The 24,513-nt window shown below is 39.8% G+C and overlaps 1 protein-coding gene across 1 annotated transcript in view; it reads left to right on the top strand.

Moving 5' to 3' along the window:
- Positions 1-24,513, top strand: part of si:ch211-251b21.1 (uncharacterized protein LOC571720 homolog) — a 54,692-nt gene that overhangs the window by 9,245 nt on the left and 20,934 nt on the right. The window contains exons 3-6 of the mRNA XM_061903121.1: positions 13,867-13,898; positions 16,193-16,378; positions 19,717-19,940; positions 23,789-23,886. Coding sequence (XP_061759105.1) covers positions 13,867-13,898; positions 16,193-16,378; positions 19,717-19,940; positions 23,789-23,886 — 540 coding nt within the window. The remainder of the gene's footprint in view (positions 1-13,866; positions 13,899-16,192; positions 16,379-19,716; positions 19,941-23,788; positions 23,887-24,513) is intronic.

Below are 24,513 nucleotides of genomic sequence, written 5' to 3'. Positions count from 1 at the left end.
TCTCAAAACTCTCTCTCGGACCTTCATTCTTGCATTTTAACTTTCTTAACTTTCTCGAAACTCTCCCTTGCACCTTCTTTCTTGCACTCTCTAACTCTTAACTTTCTCGAAACTCTCTCTCGCACCTTCATTCTTGCACTTTACCTCTCTTAACTTTCTCGAAACTCTCTCTCGCACCTTCATTCTTGCACTCTTAACTTTCTTAACTTTCTCGAAACCCTCCCTTGCACCTTCATTCTTGCACTTTACCTCTCTTAACTTTCTAAAAACTCTCTCTCGCACCTTCATTCTTGCACTTTACCTCTCTTAACTTTCTCAAAACTTTCTCTCGCACCTTCATTCTTGCACTTTAACTTTCTTAACTTTCTCGAAACTCTCACTTGCACCTTCTTTCTTGCACTCTCTAACTCTAAACTTTCTCGAAACTCTCTCTCTTACCTTCATTCTTGCACTTTAACTCTCTTAACTTTCTCGAAACTCTCCCTTGCACCTTCTTTCTTGCACTCTTAACTTTCTCGAAACTCTCTCTCGCACCTTCATTCTTGCACTTTACCTCTCTTAACTTTCTCAAAACTCTCTCTCGCACCTTCATTCTTGCACTTTACCTCTCTTAACTTTCTCAAAACTCTCTCTCGCACCTTCATTCTTGCACTTTACCTCTCTTAACTTTCTCAAAACTCTCTCTCGCACCTTCATTCTTGCACTTTACCTCTCTTAACTTTCTCAAAACTCTCTCTCGCACCTTCATTCTTGCATTTTAACTTTCTTAACTTTCTCGAAACTCTCCCTTGCACCTTCTTTCTTGCACTCTTAACTTTCTCGAAACTCTCTCTCGCACCTTCAGTCTTGCACTTTAACTTTCTTAACTTTCTCGAAACTCTACCTTGCACCTTCTTTCTTGCACTCTTAACTTTCTCGAAACTCTCTCTCGCACCTTCATTCTTGCACTTTACCTCTCTTAACTTTCTCAAAACTCTCTCCCGCACCTTCATTCTTGCACTTTAACTTTCTTAACTTTCTCGAAACTCTCCCTTGCACCTTCTTTCTTGCACTCTTAACTTTCTCGAAACTCTCTCTCGCACCTTCATTCTTGCACTTTAACTTTCTTAACTTTCTCAAAACTCTCCCTTGCACCTTCATTCTTGCACTCTCTAACTCTAAACTTTCTCGAAACTCTCTCTCGCACCTTCATTCTTGCACTTTAACTCTCTTAACTTTCTCAAAACTCTCCCTTGCACCTTCTTTCTTGCACTCTTAACTTTCTCGAAACTCTCTATCGCACCTTCATTCATGCACTTTAACTTTCTTAACTTTCTTGAAACTCTCCCTTGCACCTTCTTTCTTGCACTCTCTAACTCTTAACTTTCTCGAAACTCTCTCGCACCTTCATTCTTGCACTTTACCTCTCTTAACTTTCTCAAAACTCTCTCTCGGACCTTCATTCTTGCATTTTAACTTTCTTAACTTTCTCGAAACTCTCCCTTGCACCTTCTTTCTTGCACTCTCTAACTCTTAACTTTCTCGAAACTCTCTCTCGCACCTTCATTCTTGCACTTTACCTCTCTTAACTTTCTCGAAACTCTCTCTCGCACCTTCATTCTTGCACTCTTAACTTTCTTAACTTTCTCGAAACCCTCCCTTGCACCTTCATTCTTGCACTTTACCTCTCTTAACTTTCTAAAAACTCTCTCTCGCACCTTCATTCTTGCACTTTACCTCTCTTAACTTTCTCAAAACTTTCTCTCGCACCTTCATTCTTGCACTTTAACTTTCTTAACTTTCTCGAAACTCTCACTTGCACCTTCTTTCTTGCACTCTCTAACTCTAAACTTTCTCGAAACTCTCTCTCTTACCTTCATTCTTGCACTTTAACTCTCTTAACTTTCTCGAAACTCTCCCTTGCACCTTCTTTCTTGCACTCTTAACTTTCTCGAAACTCTCTCTCGCACCTTCATTCTTGCACTTTACCTCTCTTAACTTTCTCAAAACTCTCTCTCGCACCTTCATTCTTGCACTTTACCTCTCTTAACTTTCTCAAAACTCTCTCTCGCACCTTCATTCTTGCACTTTACCTCTCTTAACTTTCTCAAAACTCTCTCTCGCACCTTCATTCTTGCACTTTACCTCTCTTAACTTTCTCAAAACTCTCTCTCGCACCTTCATTCTTGCATTTTAACTTTCTTAACTTTCTCGAAACTCTCCCTTGCACCTTCTTTCTTGCACTCTTAACTTTCTCGAAACTCTCTCTCGCACCTTCAGTCTTGCACTTTAACTTTCTTAACTTTCTCGAAACTCTACCTTGCACCTTCTTTCTTGCACTCTTAACTTTCTCGAAACTCTCTCTCGCACCTTCATTCTTGCACTTTACCTCTCTTAACTTTCTCAAAACTCTCTCCCGCACCTTCATTCTTGCACTTTAACTTTCTTAACTTTCTCGAAACTCTCCCTTGCACCTTCTTTCTTGCACTCTTAACTTTCTCGAAACTCTCTCTCGCACCTTCATTCTTGCACTTTACCTCTCTTAACTTTCTCGAAACTCTCCCTTGCACCTTCTTTCTTGCACTCTTAACTTTCTCAAACTCTCTCTCGCACCTTCATTCTTGCACTTTACCCCTCTTAACTTTCTCGAAACTCTCCCTTGCACCTTCTTTCTTGCACTCTCTAACTCTTAACTTTCGCGAAACTCTCTCTCACACCTTCATTCTTGCACTTTAACTCTCTTAACTTTCTCGAAACTCTCTCTTGCACCTTCATTCATACACTTTAACTTTCTTAACTTTCTCGAAACTCTCCCTTGCACTTTCTTTCTTGCACTCTCTAACTCTTAACTTTCTCAAAACTCTCTCTCGCACCTTCATTCTTGCACTTTACCCCTCTTAACTTTCTCGAAACTCTCTCTCGCACCTTCATTCTTGCACTTTACCTCTCTTAACTTTCTCGAAACTCTCTCTCGCACCTTCATTCTTGCACTTTACGTCTCTTAACTTTCTCGAAACTCTCCCTTGCACCTTCTTTCTTGCACTCTTAACTTTCTCGAAACTCTCTCTCGCACCTTCATTCTTGCACTTTAACTTTCTTAACTTTCTCGAAACTCTCCCTTGCACCTTCTTTCTTGCACTCTTAACTTTCTCGAAACTCTCTCTCGCACCTTCATTCTTGCACTTTAACTTTCTTAACTTTCTCGAAACTCTCCCTTGCACCTTCTTTCTTGCACTCTTAACTTTCTCAAACTCTCTCTCGCACCTTCATTCTTGCACTTTACCCCTCTTAACTTTCTCGAAACTCTCCCTTGCACCTTCTTTCTTGCACTCTCTAACTCTTAACTTTCGCGAAACTCTCTCTCGCACCTTCATTCTTGCACTTTACCTCTCTTAACTTTCTCAAAACTCTCTCTCGCACCTTCATTCTTGCACTTTACCTCTCTTAACTTTCTCGAAACTCTCTCTTGCACCTTCATTCTTGCACTTTACCTTTCTTAACTTTCTCGAAACTCTCTCTCGCACCTTCATTCTTGCACTTTAACGCTCTTAACTTTCTCGAAACTCTCCCTTGCACCTTCTTTCTTGCACTCTCTAACTCTAACTTTTCGCGAAACTCTCTCGCACCTTCATTCTTGCACTTTACCTCTCTTAACTTTCTCGAAACTCTCTCGCACCTTCATTCTTGCACTTTACCTCTCTTAACTTTCTCAAAACTCTCTCTCGCACCTTCACTCTTGCACTTTACCTCTCTTAACTTTCTCGAAACTCTCTCTCGCACCTTCATTCTTGCACTTTACCTCTCTAAACTTTCTCGAAACTCTCTCTCGCACCTTCATTCTTGCACTTTACCTCTCTTAACTTTCTCGAAACTCTCTCTCGCACCTTCATTCTTGCACTTTACCTCTCTTAACTTTCTCAAAACTCTCTCTCGCACCTTCATTCTTGCACTTTACCTCTCTTAACTTTCTCAAAACTCTCTCTCGCACCTTCATTCTTGCACTTTAACTCTCTTAACTTTCTGGAAACTCTCCCTTGCACCTTCTTTCTTGCACTCTTAACTTTCTCGAAACTCTCTCTCGCACCTTCATTCTTGCACTGTAACTTTCTTAACTTTCTTGAAACTCTCCCTTGCACCTTCTTTCTTGCACTCTCTAACTCTTAACTTTCTCGAAACTCTCTCTCGCACCTTCATTCTTGCACTTTAACTTTCTTAACTTTCTCAAAACTCTCCCTTGCACCTTCTTTCTTGCACTCTCTAACTCTTAACTTTCTCGAAACTCTCTCTCGCACCTTCATTCTTGCACTTTACCTCTCTTAACTTTCTCAAAACTCTCTCTCGCACCTTCATTCTTGCACTTTAACTTTCTTAACTTTCTCAAAACTCTCCCTTGCACCTTCATTCTTGCACTCTCTAACTCTAAACTTTCTCGAAACTCTCTCTCGCACCTTCATTCTTGCACTTTAACTCTCTTAACTTTCTCAAAACTCTCCCTTGCACCTTCTTTCTTGCACTCTTAACTTTCTCGAAACTCTCTATCGCACCTTCATTCATGCACTTTAACTTTCTTAACTTTCTTGAAACTCTCCCTTGCACCTTCTTTCTTGCACTCTCTAACTCTTAACTTTCTCGAAACTCTCTCGCACCTTCATTCTTGCACTTTACCTCTCTTAACTTTCTCAAAACTCTCTCTCGGACCTTCATTCTTGCATTTTAACTTTCTTAACTTTCTCGAAACTCTCCCTTGCACCTTCTTTCTTGCACTCTCTAACTCTTAACTTTCTCGAAACTCTCTCTCGCACCTTCATTCTTGCACTTTACCTCTCTTAACTTTCTCGAAACTCTCTCTCGCACCTTCATTCTTGCACTCTTAACTTTCTTAACTTTCTCGAAACCCTCCCTTGCACCTTCATTCTTGCACTTTACCTCTCTTAACTTTCTAAAAACTCTCTCTCGCACCTTCATTCTTGCACTTTACCTCTCTTAACTTTCTCAAAACTTTCTCTCGCACCTTCATTCTTGCACTTTAACTTTCTTAACTTTCTCGAAACTCTCACTTGCACCTTCTTTCTTGCACTCTCTAACTCTAAACTTTCTCGAAACTCTCTCTCTTACCTTCATTCTTGCACTTTAACTCTCTTAACTTTCTCGAAACTCTCCCTTGCACCTTCTTTCTTGCACTCTTAACTTTCTCGAAACTCTCTCTCGCACCTTCATTCTTGCACTTTACCTCTCTTAACTTTCTCAAAACTCTCTCTCGCACCTTCATTCTTGCACTTTACCTCTCTTAACTTTCTCAAAACTCTCTCTCGCACCTTCATTCTTGCACTTTACCTCTCTTAACTTTCTCAAAACTCTCTCTCGCACCTTCATTCTTGCACTTTACCTCTCTTAACTTTCTCAAAACTCTCTCTCGCACCTTCATTCTTGCATTTTAACTTTCTTAACTTTCTCGAAACTCTCCCTTGCACCTTCTTTCTTGCACTCTTAACTTTCTCGAAACTCTCTCTCGCACCTTCAGTCTTGCACTTTAACTTTCTTAACTTTCTCGAAACTCTACCTTGCACCTTCTTTCTTGCACTCTTAACTTTCTCGAAACTCTCTCTCGCACCTTCATTCTTGCACTTTACCTCTCTTAACTTTCTCAAAACTCTTTCCCGCACCTTCATTCTTGCACTTTAACTTTCTTAACTTTCTCGAAACTCTCCCTTGCACCTTCTTTCTTGCACTCTTAACTTTCTCGAAACTCTCTCTCGCACCTTCATTCTTGCACTTTACCTCTCTTAACTTTCTCGAAACTCTCCCTTGCACCTTCTTTCTTGCACTCTTAACTTTCTCAAACTCTCTCTCGCACCTTCATTCTTGCACTTTACCCCTCTTAACTTTCTCGAAACTCTCCCTTGCACCTTCTTTCTTGCACTCTCTAACTCTTAACTTTCGCGAAACTCTCTCTCACACCTTCATTCTTGCACTTTAACTCTCTTAACTTTCTCGAAACTCTCTCTTGCACCTTCATTCATACACTTTAACTTTCTTAACTTTCTCGAAACTCTCCCTTGCACTTTCTTTCTTGCACTCTCTAACTCTTAACTTTCTCAAAACTCTCTCTCGCACCTTCATTCTTGCACTTTACCCCTCTTAACTTTCTCGAAACTCTCTCTCGCACCTTCATTCTTGCACTTTACCTCTCTTAACTTTCTCGAAACTCTCTCTCGCACCTTCATTCTTGCACTTTACGTCTCTTAACTTTCTCGAAACTCTCCCTTGCACCTTCTTTCTTGCACTCTTAACTTTCTCGAAACTCTCTCTCGCACCTTCATTCTTGCACTTTAACTTTCTTAACTTTCTCGAAACTCTCCCTTGCACCTTCTTTCTTGCACTCTTAACTTTCTCGAAACTCTCTCTCGCACCTTCATTCTTGCACTTTAACTTTCTTAACTTTCTCGAAACTCTCCCTTGCACCTTCTTTCTTGCACTCTTAACTTTCTCAAACTCTCTCTCGCACCTTCATTCTTGCACTTTACCCCTCTTAACTTTCTCGAAACTCTCCCTTGCACCTTCTTTCTTGCACTCTCTAACTCTTAACTTTCGCGAAACTCTCTCTCGCACCTTCATTCTTGCACTTTACCTCTCTTAACTTTCTCAAAACTCTCTCTCGCACCTTCATTCTTGCACTTTACCTCTCTTAACTTTCTCGAAACTCTCTCTTGCACCTTCATTCTTGCACTTTACCTTTCTTAACTTTCTCGAAACTCTCTCTCGCACCTTCATTCTTGCACTTTAACGCTCTTAACTTTCTCGAAACTCTCCCTTGCACCTTCTTTCTTGCACTCTCTAACTCTAACTTTTCGCGAAACTCTCTCGCACCTTCATTCTTGCACTTTACCTCTCTTAACTTTCTCGAAACTCTCTCGCACCTTCATTCTTGCACTTTACCTCTCTTAACTTTCTCAAAACTCTCTCTCGCACCTTCACTCTTGCACTTTACCTCTCTTAACTTTCTCGAAACTCTCTCTCGCACCTTCATTCTTGCACTTTACCTCTCTAAACTTTCTCGAAACTCTCTCTCGCACCTTCATTCTTGCACTTTACCTCTCTTAACTTTCTCGAAACTCTCTCTCGCACCTTCATTCTTGCACTTTACCTCTCTTAACTTTCTCAAAACTCTCTCTCGCACCTTCATTCTTGCACTTTACCTCTCTTAACTTTCTCGAAACTCTCTCTCGCACCTTCATTCTTGCACTTTACCTCTCTTAACTTTCTCAAAACTCTCTCTCGCACCTTCATTCTTGCACTTTACCTCTCTTAACTTTCTCAAAACTCTCTCTCGCACCTTCAATCTTGCACTTTAACTTTCTTAACTTTCTCGAAACTCTCTCTCGCACCTTCATTCTTGCACTTTACCCCTCTTAACTTTCTCGAAACTCTCTCTTGCACCTTCATTCTTGCACTTTACCTTTCTTAACTTTCTCGAAACTCTCTCTCGCACCTTCATTCTTGCACTTTAACGCTCTTAACTTTCTCGAAACTCTCCCTTGCACCTTCTTTCTTGCACTCTCTAACTCTAACTTTTCTCGAAACTCTCTCGCACCTTCATTCTTGCACTTTACCTCTCTTAACTTTCTCAAAACTCTCTTTCGCACCTTCATTCTTGCACTTTACCTCTCTTAACTTTCTCGAAACTCTCTCTCGCACCTTCATTCTTGCACTTTACCTCTCTTAACTTTCTCGAAACTCTCTCTCGCACCTTCATTCTTGCACTTTACCTCTCTTAACTTTCTCGAAACTCTCTCGCACCTTCATTCTTGCACTTTACCTCTCTTAACTTTCTCGAAACTCTCTCTCGCACCTTCAATCTTGCACTTTAACTTTCTTAACTTTCTCAAAACTCTCTCTCGCACCTTCATTCTTGCACTTTAACTCTCTTAACGTTCTCGAAACTCTCCCTTGCACCTTCTTTCTTCCACTCTCTAACTCTTAACTTTCTCGAAACTCTCTTGCACCTTCATTCTTGCACTTTAACTCTCTTAACTTTCTCGAAACTCTCCTTTGCACCTTCTTTCTTGCACTCTCTAACTCTTAACTTTCTCGAAACTCTCTCTCGTAACTTCATTCTTGCACTTTACCTCTCTTAACTTTCTCGAAACTCTCCCTTGCACCTTCTTTGTTGCACTCTTAACTTTCTCGAAACTCTCTCTCGCACCTTCATTCTTGCACTTTACCTCTCTTAACTTTCTCAAAACTCTCTCTCGCACCTTCATTCTTGCACTTTACCTCTCTTAACTTTCTCAAAACTCTCTCTCGCACCTTCATTCTTGCACTTTACCTCCCTTAACTTTCTCGAAACTCTCGCACCTTCATTCTTGCACTTTAACCCTCTTAACTTTCTCGAAACTCTCTCTCGCACCTTCATTCTTGCACTTTACCTCTCTTAACTTTCTCAAAACTCTCTCTCGCACCTTCATTCTTGCACTTTACCTCTCTTAACTTTCTCGAAACTCTCTCTCGCACCTTCATTTTTGCACTTTAACCCTCTCAACTTTCTCAAAACTCTCTCTAACGTTTTCTTGCACTCTCCTTTGTCCTCTCTAACAGTCTAATTTCCTCTCTAACTTTCTCCTGCACTCTCAAACTCTTAACTTTCTCGAAACTCTCTCTCGCACCTTCTCTCTTGCTCTCTAACTCTCTTTCTTGCACTCTCTCCTTTGCCTCTCTGGCAGTCTTTAATTTCTAACTTTTTCTCGCACCTTCTCTCTTGCACTCTCTAACTCCCTCTCTAACTCTCTTTTTGACTCTCTCTAACTCTTTCTCTTTCAGTCGCTCTCCCACTGTCATTCTCTTTCTCTCCATTAATATCACTCTCTAACTTGCTCTCTTTTTCCAGTTCTTTCTGTCTAGCTCACTCACTCACTCTGTTTCTCTCTCTTTCACACGCTCCCAATCTACGACCCTCTCTCTCTCACACACACTATTTTTTCTCCCTCTCTGGCTCTTTCTCACTCTTACTAGCTCTCTATTTCTTTCACTGTCGTTTTTTGTTCTCACAGTTAATCTCACACTATCTTGCTCTCTCTTTCTGTGTCTAGCTCACTCTCTCACTACCTCCTTCGCTATTTTCTCTTGCGCGCTCTAACTCATTTTTTAACTCTCTCTTGCCCTCGCGAACTCCCTCTCTAATTCTATCTCTCTCTAACTCCCTTTCTAATTCTATCTCTCTATCGCCCTCTCTCTCTTGCACTCTCCAACTCCCTCTAATTCTCTTTCTCTCGCACCTTCTCTCTTGCGCTCTCGTACTCTCTCTCTTGCTCTCTGTAACACTCTCAAAACTTCCCCTCTAACTCTCTCTCGCTTTCTATGTCTTGCACTCTCTATCTCCCTCTAACTGTCTTTTTAACTCTCTCTAGCCCTCTCTCGCACTCTTTCCCTCTAATGCTCTCTCGCTTTCTCTCTCTTGCACTGTCTAACTCCCTCTGGCTTTCCTTTGCCCTCTCTCTCTTGCACTCCCTCCTTTGCCCTCTCTGGCAGTCTCTAACTCCCTCACTAATTTCCTCTAACTTTCTCTTGCATTCCAACTTTCTCAAAACGCTCTCTTGCACTCTCTAACTTTCTCTCGTACCTTCTCTCTTGCACTCTAACTCTCTCTCTCGCACGCATTGTCTTGCGCTCTCTAATTCCCTCACTAACTCTCTCTCACGCTCTCTCTCTTTAACTCTTAACTTTCTCTCACACCTTCTCTCGTGCACCCTCTAACTTTTTCTCTGTCCATCACACTTCCTCTCACTGTCATTTTCTTTCTCTACATTAATCTCACTCTCTATCTTGCTCTTTCTTTCCAGTTCTTTCTCTGCGTCTAGCTCACTCAATCACTCAGTGTCTTTCACGCGCTCCCTTTCTACCTCCCTCGCTATTTCTCTTTCTCGCTCTCTCTCTCTCACACATTTTTTTTTCTCTCTCTGGCTCCTTCTCACTCTTGCTAGCTCCCTTTCTTTCACTGTCGTTTTCGTTCTCACAATTAATCTCACTCTCTTTCTCGCACTGTCTCTTTTGCACTCTCTACCTCTCTCTAACTCCCTGTCTTTTTAACTCTCTCTCTAACTCCCTCTCTCTTGCGCTCTCTAACTCCCTCTCTAACTTTCTCGAAACTCTCTCTCGCACTTTCTCTCCAACTCTCTCTTGCACTCTCTAACTTCCTCAACTCTCTAACTCCCCCAAATCTCTCACACTCTCTAACTCTCTCTCGCACTGTCTCTAAGTCGCTCTCGCACTCAATTCAATTTCAAATCAAAGGGGCTTTATTGACATGGGAAACATGTTCACATTGCCAAAGCCAGCATTAAATCACAATCGAAACAATTACAATGTATCAAACTTGATAAACTAAAAGTATTACTTTTCAATATAGATGCATTATTTGTATACATGAAAGATATCAATATATTACAAATAGCACAGGAATATGGTGGTTGTATTCCATTGGATGTCCTTTTCTTGTCACAACAGCTCACACATTTTGCTGCTGTGTTTGCACATTGCTTTACTTCCCCCAGCAGGTATCGGAGTTTTTTGTATAATTGTCATGTTTTCAAACTCTCTTTGTGTATTTGCAATTTGTGGGAAGTATGTCTGTCTTGGTACAGTGGGCAGGTTGGAAGAAAGTCCAGCTCAGTTTCTACCTCACCTTGTGAGGCACTCTCTAACTCTGTCTCACACTCTCTCTCTCTCTAGCTCCCTCTCTAACTTTCTTTTTCGTTCTTTCTAAATCTCTCGCAACCTCTCCCTTCCCCTCTCTAACTATTTTTCACACTCTCTCTCTAGCTCGCTCTCTCTAACTCCCCAGTTTTGTTCTCTCTCTTTCTAACTCCCCACTTTTGTTCTCTCCCCCTAACTCCCCACTTTTGTTCTCTCTCTCTCTAACTCCCCACTTTTGTTCTCTCTCTCTCTAACTCCCCACTTTTGTTCCCCCTCTCTCTGACTCACCACTTTTGATCTCTCTCTTTCTAACTCCTCACTTTTGTTCCCCCTCTCTCTCTAGCTCCCTACTTTTGTTCTCTCTCTCTCTTTAACTGCCCACTTTTTTTCCCTCTCTCTAACTGCCCACTTTTGTTCTCTCTCTCTCTCTCTCTTTCTCTCTCTCTCTCTCTCTCTCTGTCTCTCTCTTTCTCTCTCTTTCTAACTCCCCACTGTTGTTCTCCCTCTCTCTAACTCCCCGCTTTTGTTCTCTCTCTCTCTAACTCCCCACTTTTGTTCCCTCTCCCTCTCTCTAACTCCCCACTTTTGTTCTCTCTCTCTCTAACTCCCCACTTTTGTTCTCTATCTCTCTCTAACTGCCCACTTTTGTTCTCTCTCTCTCTGACTCCCCACTTTTGTTCTCTCTCTCTCTCTGACTCCCCACTTTTGTTCTCTCTCTCTCTCTACCTCCCCACTTTTGTTTTCTCTCTCTCTAACTGCCCACTTTTGTTCTCTCTCTCTCTCTCTCTAATTCCCCACATTTGTTCTCTCTGTCTCTCTCTCTCCCTTTCTCTCTCTCTCTCTAACTCCCCACTTTTGTTCTCTCTCTCTCTGACTCCCCACTTTTGTTCTCTCTCTGTCTCTCTAACTGTCCACTTTTGTTTTCTCTCTCTCTCTCTAATTCCCCACATTTGTTTTCTCTCTCTCTCTCTTTCTCTCCCTCTCTCCCCCCCTCTCTCTCTCTAACTCCCCACTTTTGTTCTCTCTCTCTCTGACTCCCCACTTTTGTTCTCTCTCTGTCTCTCTAACTGCCCACTTTTGTTCTCTGTCTCTCTAACTCCCCACTTTTGTTCTCTCTCTCACTCTCTCTCTAACGCCCCACTTTTTTTTGCTGCTGTGTTTGCACATTGCTTTACTTCCCCCAGCAGGTATCGGAGTTTTTTGTATAATTGTCATGTTTTCAAACTCTCTTTGTGTATTTGCAATTTGTAGGAAGTATGTCTGTCTTGGTACAGTGGGCAGGTTGGAAGAAAGTCCAGCTCAGTTTTGAGGCACTCTTTAACTCTGTCTCACACTCTCTCTCTAGCATTCTCTTACTCTGTCTCTAACTTTCTTTCTAATTCTTTCTAACTCTCTCGCCCCCTCTCCCTTGCCCTCTCTGACTATTTCTCACACTCTCTCTCTAGCTTGCTCTCACTCTAACTCCCCGTTTTTGTTCTCTCTCTCTCTAACTCCCCACTTTTGTTCTCTCTCTCTCTGACTCCCCACTTTTGTTCTCTCTCTCTTCCTCCCCACATTTGTTTTCTCTCTCTCTAACTGCCCACTTGTGTTCTCTCTCTCTCTCTCTAATTCCCCACATTTGTTCTCTTTCTCTCTCTGTCTCTCTTTCCCTCTCTCTCTCTCTCTCTCTCTATCTCTCTCTCTATCTATCTCTCTCTAAATCCCCACTGTTGTTCTCCCTCTCTCTAACTGCCCACGTTTGTTCTCTCTCTCTCTAACTTGCCACTTTTGTTCTCTGTCTCTCTAACTGCCCACTTTTGTTCTCTGTCTCTCTAACTCTGCACTTTTGCGCTCTCTCTCTCTCTCTCTCTCTTTGTCTCTCTCTCTCTCTTTCGCTCTCTCTATCTCTCTCTAACCCCCACTTTTGTTCCCTCTCTCTCCCTCTCTCTCTAACTCCCCACTTTTGTTCTCTCTCTCTCTCTCTCTAACTGCCCACTTTTGTTCTCTCGCCAGCATCTCTGTCCAGCTCACTCACTCTCTCCCTCTCGCTCTTTCACGCGCTCGCAATTTTCTCTCAACTCTCTCTCTAGCTCTTTCTCACGCTTGCTAGCTCTCTCTCTCCTTAACTCCTGTCTCTAACTTTTTCTCTTTCTCTCTCTAGCTCTCACTCTTCCTCTCTTTGTCTCATTCTCTTGATTAATCTCACTCTCTATCCAGCTCTCTCTCGGTCTAGCTCACTTACTCACTCATTCCCTCTCTCACTCTCGAGCTCTCTCTCTCTTGTTTTCTCTCTCCTTTGCTTACTCTTTCTTTCTTTCCTTCTTTCCTTCTTTCTTTCTTTCTTTCTCTATTTCTTTCTTTCTTTCTTTCTTTCTTTCTTTCTTTCTTTCTTTCTTTCTTTCTTTCTCTCTCTTTCTCTCTTTCTTTTTTTCATTCTAGCTTCTTCTCCTTTCCTTCTTGCTTCTTCTCCTTTCCTTCTTTATTTATTTTTGTAGCACTAAACTTGAGATCCCAAATAAATACTTCAGGGTCTCTAACGTTTTGTCGGCTTGACAGAAAATAATTGAGACCCTTTCGAGTCGCGGGCCCTAAAACATGCACCAAAACAGAGAAGAGCTCTAATGGTTGTGAGTGAAAAAAGTCCAAATGGCCCCCGCCTGTTTAGATTTTTAGTTTTGTGCCAACATCTCAATACCGCTGACATCAGACTCTGGCTGACCTTCCCAAAGAGGTCCAGCTCCAAAACCGCTTTTTTAGAATGTGGTTTTGCCGCCAGCTGCGAAGGCATAATGGACACGGGCGGCTTCCTGTTTCTCAGCTGTGGGAGGGGCTGAGGACGTGCTGAGTGTTAGAAAGCTCCGTGATCAATCAATTAGCCAGCAGACATCTTGTCTGACAGGGTGTCATTGGCCTCGTACGACAAGCTTTTGTCCACCAGGAACTTGCACCCCCAGCACCTCCTGACCCCCACCGACACTTGGCGGCCATGTTAGGTCCTGCAGACATGTACTGACATCACTGCTAGTGGATGTTGTGGCGGCGGAATCCTTGGTCTTGCTTAGTGTCGTTCAGCGTAGTCTAAAGCCGTCCTTTGTCCTCCTGTGCTGCTCAGCGTTTTTACTGCAGCCGGGGACAAAAGGCAAAAATGTCCAAAGTAACTTTTGGCACACTAGGTGACTTCTTTCAAAGACTGATGTGTTGTTTTTTTGTCCATTCCAGGCCCCAAAGAGTTATCCATCACGACAATCAAGGTACAGCACTTCTTTTCTTCCTTACAGTCGCAAACCCATAAGAACTTTATTTATTTTAATAACAAATTAGAGCCTTGAGTATTGGCTGATACGGACATTGACCCAACACAATTTCAGCATTGACCCAATACGATATCAACAGAAATGATTCATACTTGTGTGCGGACTGTCAGAAGGTTTGATCAAGTGAAATGAGTCAACACAAACAACAATGGTAGGTTTGAAAAACCAGAATCTATTTATTATTAAACGTCTGGAATGGGCTTCTGCTGTCTTTACGTTGTAATGGAGTGGTAATTGTTTTAGTGCAGGCACCCAGTGGTCACAATAATTCATTTCGTTAAGGTCAAGATGCAGAAAGTTGAATAATGTGGACACGTTTGTTACTGGATACTTTCTAATACGTTTCTTATTTGTAAGTAATATGCCACTAGAATTATTTGATACTTGTTTATAATGACAAATGTGCTGTTTTACACTGCAATATTGTTCGATTATTATTTGTCTAGCTTGGGTGCTACTGTGTGAGGAGCTGTTGTGTAGCTGCTAGCTCCTAGTAGTCTATAGTGAAGTGAAGTGAAGTGAATTATATTTATATAGCGCATTTTCTTTAGTGACTCAAAGCGCTTTACATAGTGAAACCCAATATCTAAGTTACATTTAAACCAGTGTGGGTGGCACTGGGAGCAGGTGGGTAGAGTGTCTTGCCCAAGGACACAACGGCAGTGACTAGGTTGGCAGAGGCGGGAATTGAACCTGCAACCCTCAAGTTGCTGGCACGGCCACTCTACCACCCGAGCTACACCGCCCCTACCATGTTTACCTTTTGTAAATGTCTTTAGTAATATAGAAGAAATTGTCTGCTTATTGGAGGAGATTAAGATGTTAACTTTGCACTCTACAGGACTGCTTGTGTCGCACATGATATCACACAAAAACACTGCAGGACTGCTTGTATTGCACATGAAATCCCACACAAGTAGACCACTTCCCCCATTTTTAAGTTTATCGCACGTGATATCACACACAAGTAAACACACTGCAGGACTGCTTATATGGCGCATGGTATCACATACAAGTAAACACGCTGCAGGACTGCTTGTATCACACATGATATCACACACAAGTAAAAACACTGCAAAACTGCTTGTATCACACATATTACACACACGTTAACAAAATATACGGCTGCTTGTATCGCATGTGATAACCAACACAAGTAAACATGTCGCAGGACTGCTTGTATCGCACAAGATATCACATACAAGTAAACACCTTGCAGGACTAATTGTATCCCACATGTTATCACACACAGGTAAACACGTATCAGCCCTGTTCGCATCTTGCTAATTATATCACACAAAAGTAAAAACGCTGCAGGACTACTCGTATCGCACATCATATCACACAAAAGTTGACGCGATGTATGACTGCTTGTACAGCACATGATATCACACACAAGTAAACATGCTGCAGGACTGCTTGTATCGCACATGAAATCCCACACAAGTTAACACGATGTACAACTGCTTGTATCGCACGTGATATCACACACAAGTAAACACACTGCAAGACTGCTTGTATCGCACATGATTTTACAAGTTAACACGATGGACGACTGCTTGTATCGCATGTAATACCCCACACAAGTAAACATGTTGCAGGACTGCTTATATCGCACATGATATCACATACACGTAAACACCCTGCGGGACTGCTTGTATCGGACATGTTATCACACACAGGTAAACACGCTGCAGGACTGCTCATATATTGTTAATAATATCACACAAAAGCAAAAACGCTGCAGGACTGCTTGTTTCCCACATGATATCACATACAAGTTGACATGATGTATGACTGCTTGAATCGCACATTTTACATGCAAGATAATACCATCCCAGGCTTTTTATTTTGCTGATAACAAACTGATACAGATATCAGATCGGGACACCCCTACTTTACAACTTGGATGCATTTTGAGTCGCGGTTGTCTAATGAACATTTTTAATAAGATTAATCAAGTTTCGTGGATTAATTCCAATTAATCATAATTAAATTGAATACATTTTTATTACATTATGTTTCATTTTGCATCAGGAAAGACCAACTTTTCAGGAATTCTGCCTCATTCTACACCGCAGTTGGATTAGTATTTTAATCCAATTAATTCATCAATTAATCTGCATTAATTCTGAGAAATATTTTTCCTGATCTACTGACGTGGTTAGAATCGATCTTTAGGGTGTGGGCTTCGACGAGCTGCTTTTGAAAGAAGTGATGTTGTTTTCCAGCAAGAACCGTTCACCATGACCAAGGGGTCTGAAGGAGAGCTAGAAGGTTTTTGCATCGACTTGATCTCTGAGCTCAGCCAAAAGCTTGGTTTCACTTACAAGCTGCACCTGGTGAAGGACAACCGCTACGGAGTTATGGACGCCAGCGGTAACTGGAACGGCATGATCGGTGAAGTCATACGAGGGGTGAGTCGCTGGAACACAGGGTAGTTTTGATAACAACCACCATATTTGCAGACCTGAGAGCGACCCGAAGCTAATTTATTTATCAACAGCACGCAGCACAATCATTAGCATTCCACTATTAGCATGTAAGCTTTTTATTTATTAATTTTTTTTTTTTGGGCAAATTTTGCAGGTATATAACTCAGTGTCAAATTATTGGGTATTTGACTAATGCTAACAGTTAGCATGCTATTGATATGGTCGCTTTTTAAAAAAATCGTATTTTGTAAGTATTCACCTTGACAAATGATAGCTAGCGTTAGTATGCTAGCTTTTTCTTTTAACCAAATGTGTAGGTTTCACCTGATTGATTGATTGATTGAAACTTTTATTATTCCGTACACTTGACCACTAAATGGTAACACCCAAATTACGTTTCAATTTGTTTAAGTCGGAGTCCACGTTAATCAATTCGTGGTATTTCAGGGGTGTCAAACTCATTTTTGTCAGGGGTTTTTGTTGACGAACCCCATGATACAGAGAAGGAGGCAGGCATGGAATGTGAAAACATGATTTAATTAAATACTAAGACAAAAAATACCCAAAAGGGTACGAACACAAAGCGCGCATGAGGCGGATAATCAAACAAAAGGAGCTAGCCTGGGAGCTAGAAAATAACGAACAGGAGCTTAGCGTGGAAGCTAGCGGGTAGCGAACAGGCAAACAGAAGTCGTACTTGTATAATGAAAAATAAAACGGAAGCAGGGAACAAAAAACAGTAAGCTACAAACATAAACTGAATATAGCTTACTGCTACGCTGCAAAGACAAGGTACGACACGACAGGAGCGATAACACATCACAAGAGCGACTAGACGTGACATCGACAAGGCAATATAAATGACAATACAATGATCCAGCAACTGCCACAAGACAAAGGAGGTACGAATAGGAGCCGGCTGATTGGCAACAGGTGTGGCCAGATGCCAATCAGCCGCAGCTGAGGGGGAACACAGCACTCAGGAAACAAGACAGGAAGCTGACAAAATAAGAGCACTAGACAGGAAATACTAAACACACTGAGGAGGAACACAGCACTCAGGGAACAAGACAGGAAGCTGACAAATTAAGAGCACTTGACAGGAACTAAAAGACAGGAAATACTAAACACAGGAAACAGACAAATGCGGAGGAAAAAACTAAAACATAGACAAACTGTCAGGGGAAACCCTGACAATTTTAGATCGGGGACCGCATGGAGAAAAATCTACTCCCAAGTAGGCCGGACTGGTAAAATCCCTGCACGATAACTTAAAAATAAAGACACCTTCAGATTGTTTTCTGTGTTTAAAAATAGAAGAAGCACATTCTGAAAATGTACAAATCATGTTTTTTTTTCTATACTTACATATTGCGGTTAATAGTATTCTATCTTTATTTGTCGTTATTTATATTTTCTGAATGAATGATGTGATAATGTTCATCAGTCAACTCAATAGTGTTCATTTTCAATCAATCAAGATAAAAAAATATCAAAATCAAATTACAGAATGCCATGTATGTAGTATGATAATTTTCCTCAATTGATGTACTAACATCACTGTGGTTTATTTTGTACATATGTACCATCATCTACAGCAGGGGTCGGCAACCTTTACCACTCAAAGAGCCATTTTGACCCATTTCATAAAATTAGGAAAACTATGGGAGCCACAAGACTCTTTTGAAATTTAAAATGAAATAACACAGCGTACAAAGTTTTTTATTTTTGCTTTGTGCAAAACACATTGTTAACCAGGGGTCTCAGACACACGGCCTGCACCTTAGTGTGAAAATGTAATATTAGTGCGGCCCGCGAGTTTCATTTGAATGCCGCTTGACAACATCACATTTGCCAACCATCTCAATTTTTCCGGGAGTCTACCGAGTTTCAGAACAACCGTTCTCTTGACTGTCTGCTGGTTTTCACTCAAACAACAATAATAAGGGCGTGCTATGATGACAATGCGTTTAGCGCCCTCTACAACTGTGACAAATAGCTTACCAGCCTATTCTCATGTTGTACAAGGCTTCTGCAGACACACATGAGCGACTGCAAGGCTTACTTGCTCAACAGCCATGCAGGTTACACTGACGGTTGTGATATGAACAACTTTAGCACTCTAACTAATATGCGCCACACTGTGAAACTGTCAGTTAGTTTGTGATGAACCCCAAGATGCAGAGAAGGAGACAGGCATTTTGCAGGTAAAAATAAATTAATATAACTAAAACAAAACAAAAAGGTACTAATAAAAAGCGCGCACGAGGCGGATAACAAAGTGGGCTATGAACATACAAAACTGGAAGCAGTGAACAAAAGACAGTAAGCTACAAACAGCTACCGAAGATAGCTTACCACAACGCTGCATTAACACGACAGGTAGCAAGGACAATAATCCAGACTGGATGGGAAGACAGGTCTAAATAGGAGTAGGCTTATTAACACCAGGTGTGGCCATCTGCCAATTAGCCGCAGGTGAGGGGAAACAGCGCCCAGGGAGAAACACAGGAAACAGACAAAATAAGAGCGCTGACAGGAAATACTACACGCACAGAGGAAACAAAGACAAATGCAGAGGAAAAAACCTAAAACATAACCAAACTGTCAGGGACAAACCTGACAGAAACCACACCAAACAAGAATGACAAACACATTTCGGGAAAGCATCTGCACTGTAACACAACATAAACACAACAGAACAAATACTCAGAATCCCATGTATCCCGAACTCTTCCGGGCTACATTCCCCCCCCCCCCGCTACCGCCAAACCCCACCTCAACCAAAGGACTGAGTCATATTTTGGTACGCATGTTTAATGTTAGCAGACTAGCATCTTTTTTTATTACACATCTCGGAGTCATATATTTTGGTACTTGACGCAAGTTACACTTAGCATTTTAGCACACTAACATTAACATGCTATCTTTTTTAGCTAATATAGTTGGTATACATCTCAATGTCATTTATTTTGGTATTTCGCGAATGCTAATTCTAAGCATGCTATTGTTAATATGCTAACTTTTTATTTATTTATTTTTTAGGTAATTTTGTTGGTATTTACCTCAGTCATATTTTGGTAAAAAAAAAACAAGTGTATTAACTGTTAGTGTTTCAGTTAGGCTTTGGCACTTCAGCATTCACATGAACTTTCTACTTAAATTTCATTTTGTAGTTCTTTAAAAAGTAAAATCTACTGTATATATTGTACTGGTTTTGAAAGTGTAAACTGCCAAAATGGCCCCTGCTTCCTTCGGTTGTCAGCCTGTGGCCCTTAGTGGAAAAGGTTTGGGTACCACTGATGAGTTCCCTCCATCAGGATGCTGACCTGGCTGTGGCGCCGCTGACACTCACTGCCATCCGGGAGCAATACGTGGACATGACCACGCCCTTCATGCACACTGGAATCGGTTTCATCCTCCACAAAGGTGTGGCCAACGGTGACGAAACGTTCAGCCTCCTGGCGCCTTTCTCCACGCAGATGTGGGTGGGCGTCCTCCTCGCATTCCTGCTAACTGGCGTCTGCGTGTTCCTGATGGGCAGGTGTGTTGAAAACCAGGCTAACGTAAGGCTATGATATGCAATGTAGACCATAAACTTTAATTTCTCACTTTAAACGCCTACTGTCTGGAGATGTGACATTCGCGAACGGGTCTTTTGAATGACTCTTTAAAGTGAATCATGAGAGAAAATTCCCAGTTGTGAGTCTCTGCAAATTTAGCGTCTGCAATTTTTCCGGTACTAACAAACTAAAAACGGTGCTATACCGCTCCTGAAAAATACCTGTACTTTTTTATTTTATCTTTTTTAATCGGACATGACATCACTGGTAAAACGAGCAGAGGCGCATGTTAGGGAACAAACACATAGAGTACTTGCAAGCAGTAACTGTGTGGAGATATATTTTTAAAAAAAAGAATAAACAAACAATACAGTTGAAGATATAAATCCAATCCAATCCAATCCACTTTATTTATGTAGCACATTTAAACAACAATAACGTTTCCAAAGTGCTGCACAGCCATGTTAAAAACAATTGTAAAAAAAATAAATAAATAAATAAAATAAAATGTTTAAAAAAGTATATACATATATATATATATATATATATATATATATTTTTTATATATATATATATATATATATATATATATATATATATATATATATATATATATTATGCTCCACCAATGACTGAATAAAAACAAAAAAATAAAAATATATATATAAAACCAATAAAAACAATATAAAAACAAATATGATTAAAAACTATTTTAAAGGGTAAAATCAATTAAAACAGTAAAATAGAAATCAAAGTGTATAAAAAACACAGAGGACAACAGAGGACAGAGGACAACACAACTCACGTAGTGTTAAAAGCCAAAGAATAAAAGTGGGTCTTAAGACGAGACTTAAAACACTCCACTGTGGAAGCAGTTTGAACATGGAGGGGCAGAGTGTTCCAGAGCTTAGGGCCGACCACAGAGAAGGCCCTGTCTCCCCTGGTCTTAAGTCTGGTCTTGGGCACCACGAGCTGGAGCTGGCTCTCGGACCTCAGAGCGCGCGCAGGAATGTAAATTTGGATGAGGTCCGAGATATATTGAGGTGCCAGTCCATGTAAAGATTTAAAAACAAACAGCAATGTTTTAAAATCAATTCTAAAATGAACAGGGAGCCAGTGCAAACTCTGAAGAATTGGGGTTATATGCTGGTGTTTCCTGGTCCCTGTTAAAAGTCGTGCTGCCGCGTTCTGGACTAACTGCAACCAGGAGAGAGCTTTTTGGCTAATGCCAGCATAAAGTGCATCGCAGTAGTCCAGGCGACTTGAAATAAAAGCATGCACGACTTGTTCAAAAAGGTTAAAAGATAAAAAGGGTTTAACCTTTACTAAAAGACGAAGGTGATAAAAACACGATTTTAAAACGCCATTGCAAGAGGTGCTTAGCTCTTGGTCTTGTTAGCCGTTACCTAGCTAGCGGCTAACGCTCATTCGCAGTCGGTAGTGTTTTAGCCACTTCTAAATCACTAATCCTCACCTCCATGGCAATAAATAAACTAAGTTTCTTACAAGTATCATGGAATAGGTGAACATGCGTCACTACACGCTGCAGGAGGATACAATAGCTAACCGCTAACAGCAGGCTAGCACTCCTGAATAAATGCTGTGGGTGGATCTACACAGTCCACGACTGTGTATACTACAAAACCCAAAACCAGGGAAGTTGGCACGTTTAGGGTTCATTATTTTATTGATAACAACTTCATGTCCACCCCAAAGAAAAAAAAATAAAAATAACTAAAGAAGATATGTTCAAATGTACACACAGAAAATATGGTACAATTCAAACCATATTTGTCTCGTGACTCCAAACTTGACACCTCATTGGCTGCTTCTGAGACAAGATCGTAGCTTAAGTCTTAATTTACCGGAAGCGAGTCTTGCTTTTTGAAGCACTAAATTTTTCGACACCAAATTTTTTTAAACACAATTTTTTTTAAACTGATTCTTACACTGCATCTTTATGCAGTGCATAAAAATATACTGAATTTTTATACACTTAATTTTTTTTACTCACATTTTTTACACTCAATTTTTGACCCTGAATCTTTTTTACACTGAATTTTTTTTGCATTTAATTTTTATACACTGAAATTTTAGACACGCAATTTATTTACATTGAATTTTAATACACTGCATGTTTTACACTGCATCTTTATACACAAATTTTTTTAGACAACATTTTATATACTGAATTTTTTTCATATTTTTTTTTCCACACTGAATTTTTAGACACTGAATCTTTTTTACAATTACATTCTTTACGCTGAATTTTTCAGCTCAGAATTTTTCGAAACTGCATCTTTATACACTGAAATTATGACACCAATTTTTTTTAATTGAAATTTTTTTACACTTAATATTTTTGCATGTAATTGCTTTGCATTTAATTTTTATACACTGAAATTGTTTTTACACCAAATGTATTTACATTTAATTTTATCCACCCATTTTTTTGCATTGACTTTTTTTACAATTAATTTGTATACACCGCATATTTATACACTGAATATTTAAAAAAAATTTTTTTTTTTGCATTTAATTGTTTTACTTTGAATTTTTATATGCTGAGTTTTTAAAAACTGATTTTTTTTACAACAAATGTATTTACATTGAATGTTTATACACTGAATGTTTCACACTGCACCTTTATTAACAGATTTTTTAGACAAATTTTTATACACTTAATTTTTTACACTTTTTTTTCAGACTGAATTTTTAGACTCTGAATCTTTTTTTTTACACTTAATCTTTAACACTATTTTTTTACATTTAATTTTTTTAAACTTAGTTTTTTTGCATGTTATTAATTGCTTTGCATTGATCTTTTTTGCACCAAATGTATTTACATTTAATTTTTATCCACCCATTTTTTGACACAAAGTTTATTACACAGATTTTTTTTTTAACATTGATTTTTTTTGCATTTCATTTTTATACACTGCATCTTTATACACTGAATATTTTTACATTTAATTTTTTTTGCACTGATTTTTTTTGTATTTAATTTTTTGCATTGAATTTTTAGACACTGAATTTTTTTTACACCAAATTTATTTACATTTAATTTTGATACACTGAATGTTTTACACTGTATCTTTATACACATTTTTTAGACAACATTTTATACACTTAATTTCTTTACACTTTTTTTCAGACTGAATTTTTAGACACTGAATCATTTTTACAATAACATTTTTTACGCTGAATTTTTTAGCTTAGAATTTTTCGACACTGCATCTTTATACACTGAATCTATGACACAGATTTTTTTTTTTACATTTAATTTTTTTTACACCAAATGTATTTACATTTAATTTTTATCAACCCATTTTTTTACACAAATTTTATACACACATTTTTTACATTGACTTTTTACATTTAATTTTTATACACCACATCTTTATACACTGAATATTTTTGCATTTAACTTTTTTACACAGTTTTTTTGTCACTGAATTTTGATACACATTTTGCTAACCGGGTTTTTAAATTGAAAATGTTAGCATAATTTTGATGTCAAAAAATTCAGTTCACAAAATCCAAACAAAAAATTCAGTTATGTAAATTCAGTGTGAACAAAAGCTTTCGTAATAAAGACACACATTAACCTCCGTAGTAATAACAATTATTTTTTAGTCAGCAACAAAGTCTTTGTCTGGGGGCTGTGACTAGTTGGTTATGTTCGATGTTTGGCCGTACGATAATTTCAATGACTTACGAAAACCCAACTGAAAGAGAGGCTCTGCGTCCAAACACAGCAGAATTGTCCTGGACTAAAGAAAACCTCAAGGTCAACCTTGTCCGTGTTTTTGCTCCCTGCCCTGTACAGGATCAGTCCGACTGAGTGGGCCAAGCCTGAGACGGACGAGCACACATTTACTCTGCTGCACAGCTACTGGTACATCATTGGAGCGCTCACCCTTCAAGGTAACCTAGCAACCAGCTTGACTCACACACAAACACACAGGCACGCACACACTAAGACACACAATTACTTCTTTTGCTCTTTGGGAACAACGTCAGCATTCTTAAAGCCACAGTCCCGCTGCTTCCAGGTAACAGCTTCCAAATGACATCCCAATGTGGTCACTGCGCCTTGAAGGACGCGGAAATGGAAAAATGTCGTCCACAAACGGTTTGCACTCAGCATACAGTTATCAAACATATCTTTATGACATGAAAAATTAAGATTAGCTCGAAAACCAGGCGTGAAATCGTATTGGTTCGATATCAGTATCAGCCATTACTCAAGGCTCCAATATCGGTGTGGTGTCGGAAGTGAAAGAGTTGAGGATTTAACAATATGTTTGTGATTATCAATACCTACATGTTAATGATTATCATTGGCAACATGGTCATATTTATCGTTATTGATGTTAATGTTTATCATTAGCGTTATCATAGTTATCATTACCAGTGTGTTTATTTTAGTCACCAACATCTTCATGATTATCACTAACTATGTCCACAATTATCATTACCAGTGTTAATGATTATCATTATCAACATGTTCGTCATGATCATTATTGGATATTAATGATTATCATTATCAAT

Source organism: Nerophis ophidion, linkage group LG06 (genome assembly GCF_033978795.1).
Source record: "Nerophis ophidion isolate RoL-2023_Sa linkage group LG06, RoL_Noph_v1.0, whole genome shotgun sequence".
Lineage (NCBI taxonomy): Eukaryota > Metazoa > Chordata > Actinopteri > Syngnathiformes > Syngnathidae > Nerophis > Nerophis ophidion.
Note: the sequence above shows the minus strand (reverse complement) of the source record. Positions and strands in the feature narration are given on the sequence as shown.